Raw genomic sequence first — 12,047 nt, 5'->3', positions numbered from 1 at the left:
AGGGCACCAGGCCCCGGGTCGGGGGCACACAGGGAGACAGCGCCCACCTGCCCAAGCCGCCAGATGGAAAACCTCAGCTCTGCCAGCCCCGCTGTGCCGCTTCAGGCAGACCCTGGCCCTCTCTGACTCTTAGCCCCTCTCCCAGCCCTGAGGGGCTGCAGGCCCCCTGCTCCTGGTAGGCACCCCCCAAGCTCCCTCTAGGAACGCACACTCGGCCTGGGCCCTGCTGCCTCCCCCACCCTCTCCTATCCCCGGGGCCCAGGAGATGCTTAAGGAAGATCTAGAAAATCCAACAAAGGTCGGGGGTCTGGGGTGGGAGGACAGCCCCTCCCAGCCTCAGTTTCCCTGCTGGAGAAATGGCAGCAAAGCATGTTCCACTCTGAGAGGGCATGGGACAAGGGAATGAAGGAAAGAATGAATGAATGAGGCAGGGACTGGGCGGCGGGGTGGAGGTGGCCCGGGGAATCCTCCGCGCTGCAGCCAAGAGGGACTTGGCCCCAAACCCGGAATAACGTGGCGGTGCCGCCGACAGGAGGGAGGCAGGGAGGGAGGCCCAGAGCAGACACGGGGAGGCCGGCCTTCCCGCCGGCAGGATTTATGGGAGCTGCGGGCTCCACACAGTTCCTCTTAAGAGTAAAAGTGAAAAAGAGCTTGAGTCACCGCCGAGCCTGGCCCGGGGCTCCCAGAATGCCCCAGGGCCACCAGCACCCGCTCCCCCCCTCAGCGGGCAGGGCCTGGGTGGCACAGAGCGGGCTGGCATTGAGGCGCCCCCCCACCCTCCACCAGCCTCGGCTCCCGAGAAGGATCCGGGTCGGATCAGCTAAAAGGGAGCTATTTTCGGTTGGGCTCAGGTTGTAAAATTAGCTGGGAAAAGGGGGGAGAGGGAAGCCCAGAGACGGAGAGAGACAGAGAGAGAGGAGTAAGGAGAGACATGCAGAGACAGGGAGAGAGGGGGCAAGGGGAGACACGCAGAGACAGAGAGAGGGGAAAGGCACGGAGAGACAGAGATGAAGAGACAGACAGACATATGGGAGAGACACACAGAGACAGAGAGGAAGGGGGCAGAGAGACAGAGAAACGGAGACAGAGACACATCAGAGAGACATACAAAGAGGGCAAAGGCAGGGAGAGACGGAGAGACAGAGACACATCGGAGAGACATGCAGAGACAAAGACAGGAGAAAGGGATGGCGAGATAGACATGAAGAGATAGAGACAGAGGGAGAGACTGAGACATCAGAGACAGAGGATGAGAAAGAGAGACAGAAAGAGACCAATAGTGACTGGGAGTGAAACAGAGGCAGGGAGAAACACAGATGGAGAGACAGGGAGAAACAGAGACACAGAGAGAGTGTCAGAGCGAGACAGAGAGAAAGATAGAGATACAGACAGACAAAAATAGACCAAGATGAGAGAAACGAGGGGATGTGATTTGGGAAACTGAGTCAGGCAGCCAGGACTTGGGTGGGAGGGTCCTGCATGGGACACTCAGGGTCCTTCTGAGTCCCTCAGCCCGCCCCGCTGGCTACTCCAGACCAGGCTGGGCCTTGGGGGAGCAGTGGGGATTACATTCAGGCTGAAGAGAAACCCGAAAGGGGGTCCCCAGCTCCACTCTGGGGCTGGGGTGGAGGGAGGGGCAGAGAGGAGAATCACAGGAGACGAGGGAGCCCCCTGCACTTGGGACTCGCTGTCCCCACCCTGGCCTGGGAGCTCTCTTGCCTCTGTCTCTCTGCCCCTCTCTGTCTTCTCATCTCTGTCTCTTACACGCAGCAACCCTGGATAGTTTTTAGTTTTTAGCCTCTCCGTTTTTTGGTTTCCACAGACAGCCCTCCTGGTTGGTCCTTGCCCTATTCCTGGAGAAACTGAGGCTGAGTTAGCAATTCTCTGAAGCAACGCCTGGACTGGGGTTCTCACTACCCCCAACCCCAGCAACCAGGATGGCTCCCAACCAGCCCTGATGGGGGAATTCCAGGGTGCGCAGGCAGCCTTCCAACCTCCCCAGCCTGGGAACAGCCTCCCCTCCGCTCAGCCCTCCCAAATGGCTCCTTCCAGCTGGCGAGGACAAAGCGGGGACACCTCAGTCTCCCCATAAGCCCAGAGACTTCAAAGCCTGCCCAAGGTCACACAGCGTGCCCACTCAACCCTGGTTGTTCTTGGAGAGCATCAAAGAGATGCCTTCTTCGGGAACCCCTCCCCAAAGCTGCTCAGAAAGGGAAACTGAGGCTGGGAGAGGGACAGGGACTTACCCAAGGTCACTCAGGGGATCATAGGTAGGACAGGCCTCAGACCCCCTCAGCACCAGCCCCCACATTCCCTGTCGGCTGCAGGGGGCCGGTGAGAAAGACCCTACCAAGGGCCATGCCTGGCGTGGGGGGGGTCCCTCACTGCGCCATGCCCTGGGGCGGAAGCCGGGCACTCACATACTCCCCACACAGTGCTCCTTAAGACTGGCCTGGCCCTCGCTGGAATCGCACCCCCCACATGCCCGGACTTTACAGTTTGCCCGCCATACCGCCCCTCTCTCCAGAACCAGCCTTAGCCGCACGTCACTTCAGGGGAAACTGAGGCCAGAGCCTCTCCAGCCTAAAGACACACAGCATAAGGAGGAAAGCAGCAATCTGGAAAACGGAACCTGCAGGCCTCGGGGTCCCCGGGGAGTCTGGGGCTGGAAGGAGTTGGGGGGGGGCCGCCCCCTCCCCATACACCCCCTCAGCCATTGCACAAGGCTGGGCCCCGGGGCAGTCTGGGAGTGCGGCCAGGGGTGAGAGGCTACGGGAGGGGGAGGGGGAGGGGGCAGGGGCAGGTGCCGGGCTGGCGAGGGCGTCCGCAGCGCCGCAGTGCCCGGGCCAGACCCGGAGCGCCGGGCCTCCCGCTCCTCCCGGCGGCGGCGGCTACAGAATCCAGAATCGATGCAGGGAAAATATCGGGATGGTGCTGGGGGGCGTTGCAAAGCGGGGGACCGAGCCGGGCCGCCAGAGCACCCTTCCCCCTCCTGGGCCTCCAACTTCTCGTGCCCCCTCCCCCTCCACGCACACGTGGGCCAATAACGGGGGAAAGGCGGCCCAGGGCCAGGGCGGCCCGTACAACCTTGGTGGGGGGACATGGGGGAGACACATGAGAGGTCCCCTTCTCTCCAGCTGGGGAGACCCAGGGTCCAATCATGACCCCCTAGATTCCTCTCAGAGGCAGGCGGGGGGCTTCCCGCAGAGCCCTTGCTGGAGGGGGACCAGCCCCCACCCCGACCTTTGCGAGTGTCAGGGGGGAGTACGTCGGAGTAGGGGGGAGCACAAATCTGCAGACCAAGCCCCCACATCCGGGAGAGGTCCCGAGAGTCGAGGGTGGGGAGGCTGGGCGGGAGTCCCGCCTAGGGGGTTCAGGGTAGGTAGGGGTGTGTGTGGGGGTCCCTCAGCCTGACCCATCCCCCCACCGGACCCCAGCCCTTGGCGCCGGGGGGGGGGGGGGGGGGGGCATCCCGAGCAGGGATGGCGGGAGGGACGCGCGCCTTTTTCGTCCCGCCTCCTCCGGCTTCAAAACTCCGGGGCTGGGATGTGGGGGGCGCGGGGCCCGGGGCGCGGGGGGCGCGGGCGGGGGCCGGGCGAGGACCGTACCTGGGTGAGGCAGAGCGGGGACGAATACATCCCGGGCGCGGCGGGAGGCGCAGGGCCGGCCGGAGCGGGCGCGCTGAAGTTACTGAGTCATTTTTCCAAACCACCCCCCCCGCCCCCCCTCCCGCGGCCGGCGCGCTCTCCTCGCCGCCTCCTCCCTCGGTCTCCCTCCTCCTCCCTCCCGCTCTCCCTCTCTCGCGCCGCCTGCCTCGCTCGCTGTCCCTCTCTCCCTCTGTCTCTCTCAGTGTCTCTCTCTTCCTTTCTCCCCCGTCTCTGTCTCTCTCTCTCTCTCTCTCCACCCTCTGACACCCTCCCCCTCCCTCCTCCATTTCTCTCCCCTCCCACCCCCCATTTATCTCCCCTCCCACCCCGAACCTCCCACTTCTCAACACCCAACTTTCAAAGAAACGAGGGAAAAAAGGGCGCGAGCGAGAAAGGAGAGCCTCCCCCGACGTCTCAGGACCCCCCACTCCCGAATTTACGCAGTGCCCAGGGGCACTAGACCGGACCCCGGGACTGCAGGGCGACCCCCACTCGGATCAAGCGGAGAGGGGGTACTCGGCTGTTTCTGGACATTGAGGGGCCAGAGGTGGATTTTTAAGGCCCCCCCTCCCTACCCCCCCATCACCCCCGAGCTGGCCGGGAAGTTGGAGGAACGAGCCAGGGGGGAGGGAAGGAATGAAGAAGTGACGTGCGCAGAGGCCGGCCAGCGCGCCTCTTTCCCCTTAAAGATGTACGACTCTGGGTGCATGGTGAGCTGCTGGTCCCACAGCACCCTCGCTCCCTTCTCCCCTCAGAGCCAGGCAGGGGCTGCGGGTTCCCAGCTAGAGGGGCTTGTGTGCAGCCATCCCTTCCTTGGCGAGAAGGGCCCAGGCTAACACAGGAGGCTCCAGAATTTGCTCTCTTCAGCACCCAAGGGGCAGGGGCGGGGTGGCCTCGCCTGCCTATCTCTCCAGCACCCCAGGAGGACGGAGTCCAGGCGGATTCTCCAGCTGGCCAGATAAACCCTTGCAGCCTCCCCCTGGGTATCCAATAATTTCCACCTGCCTCAGGGGTGTGCCCTTTTCACAGATCTCAAGACTGAGGTATGGCGAGGGGGGCTTGGAGCCAGGCCATCTGGCCCCGGAGCCCACATTCTGTTCTCCTTCTAGAATAACAGGGCAGAGACCTGGCCTGCCTCGGTCTGAGCCCCCAGGGCATCTGGTGACAGGGCCCTAACCCTCCTCCGGTTCACTCCTGGATCCTCCCAGGCTTGTTCAGAGGTTGCTGTGTGTCTCATTCCCACCCCAAGGGTTCTCTCCCCTATAAAGTGGCTTACAGGTGCCCATCCTGTAGGACTGCTGGGGATAGGGACAATGACCTTAGCAGAGCCTTGACCTTCGGTCACATGTCCACTAAAGACATTCTTAGAAAGCTTGGCCATTTCGCCTCATCTCTCCGAGCTTCCCAAGGACAAATGATACCCTCTCACCAAGCTGGGACAGGTGCCCCAGGACCAGGAGCACAGAAGATACCAGCACCCATTATCCTCAGGTGTTGCAGGAGAGGAAACTGAGGCCCAGAGAACGGAAGCCACTTGCCCAGGGCCCGACAGGTAGACTAGGAGGCAGCGGAATTCCTGCAGCATAGGTTCCCTGGGCACCCCCCCGCCCCCCCAGACTCCTCTCTGCCTGATGGTGACATTATTCAAACGGTGCTTAGCACAACATGAACACTCCATAAATAGATGTGTGTGTGTGTGTGTGTGTGTCTGTGTCTGTGTTTTAAACCCACCGTGCAACTGTGGGGAGCATTTGAATTAAATGGTGAGAAGTGTATCTGGAAATCCACATTACCAATATAACGTGAAGCAGTATTTTATTAAAACACACTGGGGACACGTATAAGGTGAAATCTAAAATTCACAGACATTTAAAAGTTGCGGTTGACTTCAGACAATCCTCCTAGACTTCCAGACCCCGTGCCTTCCACCCTCCCTCCCCTGCACAACCCACCCTGCCTGCAACCTTCATTCAGTAGCTTAGAATCCTTTGGAAGGTGAAGTTTAGAGAGCACAGACTGCCCCTCTAGGAACCTCGGTTTCCTCATCTGTAAAATGGCTATGGCAACAGGACGCATCTCGGAAGGTGGGGAAGGTTGGAGTCTTTAGATAGCCTGTGGGAAGGGTGTGTTAATATTATTGGTAGTGGCTGCAGGGAGAAGCTTCTGCAAGTGTATGAACAGCAGCCTATATCCCAGTTTGGGTGGGAAGGGACCCCCCACACACACACACCGCAGCACACACAGTTGGTTCCCTACATGCACGCAGCAGGCCAGTGCAGCGTAGGCTCCATACTTGGGTCTATGTCTCCTCCAGCCAGCAGCTTCATCTCTCTGCACCTCAGCTTTCCCCTCTGTGAAATGGGGCGACGCCAGCTCCTAACTCTCTGGGTTGTAGGCGAGTCAGCAAATACCTGCCCCTGGTTACAGCAGGGAACCGTATATCGTAGTTTCTTTAAAAAGGCAGTTGGTGGATTTAGACCTGCCTGTGGAGGGCCCGGAAGATGGGTGCATGATTTAGCTCCTGGCACTTTCCAGCACAATCTGGCTCACTTTTTTTTTTTTTTTTTTTTTTTTAAAGCACTCTCTCTACAGTTATTTCACTCTTCGGCATCTCTGCAATTGTCCCAGATACAGAAGCACAAAAGAGTTGACTGCCACCTATAAAACTAATGCCCACAGTTTGGAAGCCGCCATGCTGTCCATCTGTGGGGGACCAGTTTAGTAATCCTGGCACAGGCCGGGATACTATGCAACTGAGTAAAACCAGCGGCTCCCAACTGGTGATGTCCCCAAGAGACAAGCGGGGGGACAGGAAGCTGTAGACCAAGCTCTCCCCCTTGGCACTGTGACACTGGGGCTGGATCGCTCTCTGGGTTGGGGCGATCCAGGGCACTGCAGGGCGCTGAGCAGTGTCCATGGCCTCAACCCACTCCATGCCAGGAGCACCCCCCAGTTGTGACAACCACAAATGTCCTTAGACATGGCTAAGTGTCCCCTGGGGACAGAATCACCCCTGGCTGAGACCCCACTGCTGTAGACCCAGCAAGGAAACTCAAGATCTCATTTAGGGTTTTAAAGAGTACACATGTATTTATAAAAATATATAGAGTGTCCATATATATATACACACACACACACATATGTATATATATCCTTTGGCCAAGTGTAGTGGCTCACGCCTGTAATCCCAACACTTTGGGAGGCCGAGGCAGGCAGATCACTTGAGGTCAGGAGTTCAAAATCAGCCTGGCCAACATGGCAAAACCCTGTCTCTACTAAAAATACAAAAATTAGCTGGGCATGGTGGAGGGTGCCTGTAATGTCAGCCACACGGGAGGCTGAGACTAGAGAGTCGCTTGAACCCGGGAGGCGGAGGTTGCAGTGAGCTGGGATCATGCCATTGCACTCCAGCCTGGGCAACAGAGCGAGACTCTGTCTCAAAAAAAAAAAAAAAAAAAATATATATATATATATATACACACACACACACACACACACATATATCTCCTTTATGGAAACACACAAGTATTTCCACAAGTACCTCCTTTATGGAAATATACACATACGCACATGTATCCTCTATAAGAATGTGTATTTCTCACTCCTGCAAATGCTTCAACTATAGATGGTAACATTCTGGAGTGGGGTTCCACCCAGAAATGCGGGTGATCAGAAAGACTGGATTTTTTTCCTCTGGATACAGTTGTATCGTCTTCATATGATCACTAATGGCTTCAGTAATTAAAGGAAAACTTTTAAAAAGTTGAATGCAATTCACAGAGCAGCTCAGGTAGGGTAGATAGGAACCCCAGCCCCCCATGGTAACCCCACAGCCACCACATCCAGAGAATAAAGGACATAAATCTTGCAGGCAAATGATTATACAGCAGTGCAGTGTGCACTCAGCACCCCCCTGCCCCACACCTACTCAGCAAGGGGCTCACCATGTCAGCTCCCCGTGAACCTTGCAAGTGTCCCATATGGTCCCATTTTACAGATGAGAAACAGGCTGTAGAAAGGGATGTTAAGGTCAAGTGAGTTAAAAGTCAGATAGGCCACTGAGGCTGGTACAGATAAAGACACACACACCACACAGAGTCACACACACCACACACTACAACCCATAGAGACGCACAGACACACATCGTGCAGACTCAGTTGCAGACACAGACTCCACATGACACACACCTACTCACATACAAAGACACAAACACACACACACAGATTCACACAAAAACAGACCCATACATACATGATCACAGCCTTCCCCACACCTGACCTCAAATACCTCCTCAAAGAGGGGCGAGCAGAGACGCACACACAGTCACAAATACACCCTCCCAACTCCCCACAGGACGCTTCTTCACAAGCACAACACAGGGACACAGCTGCCCCCACACAAGTGCAGACACAACCACAAACACGTGGGCACTTGTCCACAATCACACACACTCTCCACACAAACCACACACTCTTACAAGCACACACACACCCACAAGTGGAACCCTCCTGGTATTCCCACACAGGCACACACAGAGTCACATATGCACCATCACAATGACACACAGCACGCCACCTCCCTGCTTCTCCCGAACCAGCTCTTCCCTGGGGCTGGGCTCTTGGCCCTGCAGAAGCATGGTGGGGACAGGGAAGGGCAGGAGGGTGACATGTGGTTGTCTTCCCCTCCCCGCAAGTGCGGTGTTTGTATCCGTGAGTGCGTCTGCCCGTGTGTGTCCGTGCACACCTGTGTGACATGTGTCTCTAGACAGGCCTGTGTGTCTATGTGAGTCTCTGTGTGGCTGTGTGTGCATAGTCGTACAGACACAGGCACCGTGAGGGAGTGTCATGGGGGTGTGTGTGTGTAATTATGACTGCATGCACGTGTGTCCCACTGTGCACAGGACAGAAAATGGGGACAGAGGTGCATGCCGCATGCTGAAGGCCAGGGCGTCCCACCGTCTGTCCGGGAGTGCAGAGGGAGAGTGCTGAGTCTGAGGCTGGGAGTGGGTGTGGGGGATGGTGACGACCCAAGTGTGACCTTGAGTGTTGTGGAGGGAGGTCTCTGTGTCATTGTGGGATGAGTTTTCTCTTCTTCTTGAAATCCCAAACAGCCCCCCATGATGGGAAGTCAAGAAGAAAACGAGAGACACCCGCCTGGCCTTGGGGTTTTTATATTTAGAAAATTATATCAAACGCACAGGGGGTGTGGTGGGGGGAGTGGGGAGCGGCGGGGATTCCCCTGGAGGTGAGAAAACAGCTATCTGTGCCCACAGCCTCTGGTCCATTGGGGGCAAGTGCTGGAGGCGGCACTGCGGGACTGCGGGACCAGTCCCGGCGTCCCTGGGCTCTCCCTAGCATAGGATAAGAGGGGTCTCTTTAGCCACCCACCGGGCCCGTCCTAACCCCTGTTCTGCTGTAACCACCCACCCCTCGGGACTACCACGGCCGCGCAGGGAGGGGGGAACCCCCACCGCCCCGCCCCCCTCAGGGCAGGTCCCCGCGCAAGCGCAACCCCTGGCGAGCAACGTCTGCGCGGCGAGTGATCGCGTCCCGGCGCCACCTCGCGCCCGAACCTCCAGCCAGGACCCCCTGGGTCAAGCGGATGGGGGACCCCCGAAAGCTGGGGGAAGTGGAGGGGACTTAGGGAGGAGGTAAAGGGACACAGTTTTGAAAAGGTAGAGGGAGCGCTCTTCCCCCGCCGCCCAGGCAGTCCCCAGTTACAGGATAAAAGGAACTGGGGGAGGCGAGGCCAGGGGTGGAAGGCAGACCCTTCCCTGGGGGGACACAGCGCCAGTCACTCGCACACAGCGAGCGGCACCCAACTGTCCCCTGGAACGCGGCCACTCGACAATTCTCCACTCCCTGGCGACCCCCCTCAACCGCCACACACCCACACGGGGACACCCCACGGTCACCCAGGGACACGCGGCCCCGCGGACACGCAGCCCAGCCATAGTTTCACGACACCGCCCCGCAGGGACGCGCGTACAGTCGCCCAGTTATCCAAAGACACAAGAGTGTCCCGCAGCCGCACAATGCGGGCGGCGCTCACAACAACACACGCCAGCACGTGGATGTGCAGACACACGCGGACGCAGAAAGCGGAGGAACCGACGCGCCAGGACCCGCGGCCCCACAGCAGGTATGCGACCACCGAGTCGCGCGCACCCCGGACGCTCCCCGAGGCGCCAGTGCCGGCCCGTTCCGGAGCGCAGGGGCTCCCACGCACCCCTAGAGGTGCGCACGACACAGACGCCAGTCGACCGGACACCGGAACCCCAAGTGCAGCCACCGCTGCTCCCGGGCCTGGGGCGCGCCCAGCCGAGTCCCAGGGGTCCCTCCCAGCTGGGGACCCCGTGTGCGCGGCAGCCGGGCCGGGGTCTGCCGAGGGGCGGGGCGGGGGCGGTGCGAGAGCAGGAGGGGCGGCTGCTCCTGCGCGGCGCCGAGCGCGGCCGCCCGCCCGGCTCCAAGTTCAAGGCGCCCGGCGGCGGCCGCGGCGCGCTCTCCGCCCCTCTCCGCAGCGGCCATTTTCCGCTAGCTGGCGCGCCGCGCTCGCCCGGGCCGGGGCACCCCGCGGGGGCCGCCGCGACCCCCGCCCCCCGCGCCGCCCCGCCGTGCGCCCCTTCCTTGGCCTGGGCTCCCCCATGGACTGCGCCCTCGGGGGTCGTGCGCCCAGGGCCGCGCCCTCCCGCCTGGGGTCTGGCCCGGGGAGGGGGCGGGGGCCCGGCCTGGGGTTGCTGGGGCCTTCTCCGGGGAGCCCCGCCCTCCCCGCCAACTCCGCGGCGCCCGCGAGGGGCTCCCCACTTGGGGTCTCTCGCGGCGCCCCGCGCGCCAGCTCCGCCCCCAGCCGGGGTCGGGGGGGATCGTGGGTAGGGGTCCCGTGGCTACGGGCTACTGGGGGTCCCCGCCTTGAGCCCCTCCTCCGGGCGGCCCCCGCCCCCTGTCCCCCCAGACCTTGCAACTTTCGCCCGGAGCCCACGCACCACCCCAAAAAGTCCCCGGGCGAAAACGAAAGTGGGTGCGGCGACGTACCATGGCGCTGCTGCGAGGAGGCGAGGCCGGCGCCGGAGCGAGCGCGCTCGGTCCCCGGCGAGGGGGGGCCGCAGGCGGCGGGAGGAGGCGGCGAGGGAGGGCGCGCGGGGGAGGGAGCGAGCGCGCCAGGGAGGGGGCGCGCCGCGCCCGCCCCCCCGGCCCGCAGGACCCTCCCCTCGGCCCGCCCTCCCCCCGGTCCCGCGCGCCGCCCGCGCCTCAGGCTGCTCCGCGCCGAGGCTCCGGCTGTAGCGGCTCTGGCTGCGGCTCCATCCCCGGCCCGGCCCCCGCGAGGGGAGGCCCGGGGAACGGCGGCGGCGGCGGCGGTTGCAGGTCGAGGGGCCCCGGCCGGGCTCGCTGCGGAGCGAGCGGATCCACCTTCGCCGCTGCGCGCGCGCACACACACGCGCACACACACACTCGCGCGCAGGCGACTCGGGGACACCGGCGGGCCGGGCCTCCTCGACTCAGCCACGGACACATACACACCACACACGGACACGCGCAGAGATCCCCACGCGCGGCGCCTACAGCGTGTGACGGACACACAGCCCGTGGGTGTCCGCCGGGCACACGGGAACCCACGCTTGAAGCCGGTGAGGCATCTGGGACACACACCTTCTGCAGGAGGCCGACACAGACGCACACTCGCAGCCTGTGGGGCTGACACCCCGAGATCACACCGACGCACAGTCCCAGAAAGACACCCAGACCTCAGAGAGACCCACGCGCCGACCCCCAGGACCCCTCCCCCAGCCGCCCTGGCCGGTGACTGCAGGTGTCCGGGGGACACGCGGCTACACACACGCACAGCAGGGAAACGGGACAGACGGGGACACAGACAGAGACTCCGACACCGAGGGCGACAGACCTGGGGGCGGGGGTCCCCTGCGGGTCCCGCAGGGGCTCCAGGCGGGGGGCGGCGGGGGAGTGCTCGCAGCGGCCCCCGTAGGAAGTGGGGGCAGCGGGCGCCCCCTCCCCCGGTCAAGATTAATGGCGAGGCCTCCGCAGCGGGGGAGGGGCCGGGCCGAGGTGGGTCAGCGCCCCCGCCCCTGCCGCTCGAGTCTCTGCGGGTTGGGACCGCCTGCCGCAGCGCCCCCCCAAGCGCTCTCCCGCAGTCCCCCTCCTCTGACAGCCGCAGAGTAGGCACCGCCCCCTCCCCCCCCACCGGCTCTGCGTCTGGCGCAGCTGGGGGAGGTTGCAGGGGGTGACTGGTGAAAGGGGTTCTGTTATGGTCCTTCTGTCTTTCCCCAGTTCCCCCCACACACACACCCACACTGGGGATACAAGATTTCAGGGACCCCTTTGGGGGAGTGGTTCCCTGCTCCCCCAGGGAGGACGCCCAGGGTGAGGGTGGGAGCAGGCGGCACC

The 12,047-nt window shown here is 61.8% G+C and overlaps 1 protein-coding gene and 1 long non-coding RNA gene across 7 annotated transcripts in view; both read right to left on the bottom strand.

Moving 5' to 3' along the window:
* Positions 1-10,796, bottom strand: part of NFIC (nuclear factor I C) — a 106,497-nt gene extending 95,701 nt beyond the window's left edge. For 4 of the 6 annotated variants that reach the window (XM_021930530.2, XM_021930531.2, XM_021930529.2 and 1 more), the window contains exon 1: positions 3,609-3,727. In XM_021930530.2, the coding sequence (XP_021786222.1) occupies positions 3,609-3,638 (30 nt within the window). In that variant the 5' untranslated portion in view covers positions 3,639-3,727. Of the gene's footprint in view, positions 1-3,608; positions 3,728-10,679 lie in introns of those variants that run through there. The other 2 variants (XM_003914650.5, XM_009193137.2) reach the window with 2 other exon arrangements.
* On the bottom strand, positions 5,446-6,791 carry LOC103879896. The gene is made up of 2 exons (XR_640697.4): positions 5,904-6,791; positions 5,446-5,759 (listed from the first exon to the last, which is right to left on the bottom strand). It is a non-coding gene; the product is annotated as an uncharacterized LOC103879896 (long non-coding RNA).
* Positions 10,797-12,047: the final 1,251 nt, after the last annotated feature.

This window comes from Papio anubis, chromosome 20, assembly GCF_008728515.1.
Source record: "Papio anubis isolate 15944 chromosome 20, Panubis1.0, whole genome shotgun sequence".
NCBI classification, from domain to species: domain Eukaryota; kingdom Metazoa; phylum Chordata; class Mammalia; order Primates; family Cercopithecidae; genus Papio; species Papio anubis.
This window is presented reverse-complemented; position numbering and strand designations above follow the sequence as displayed.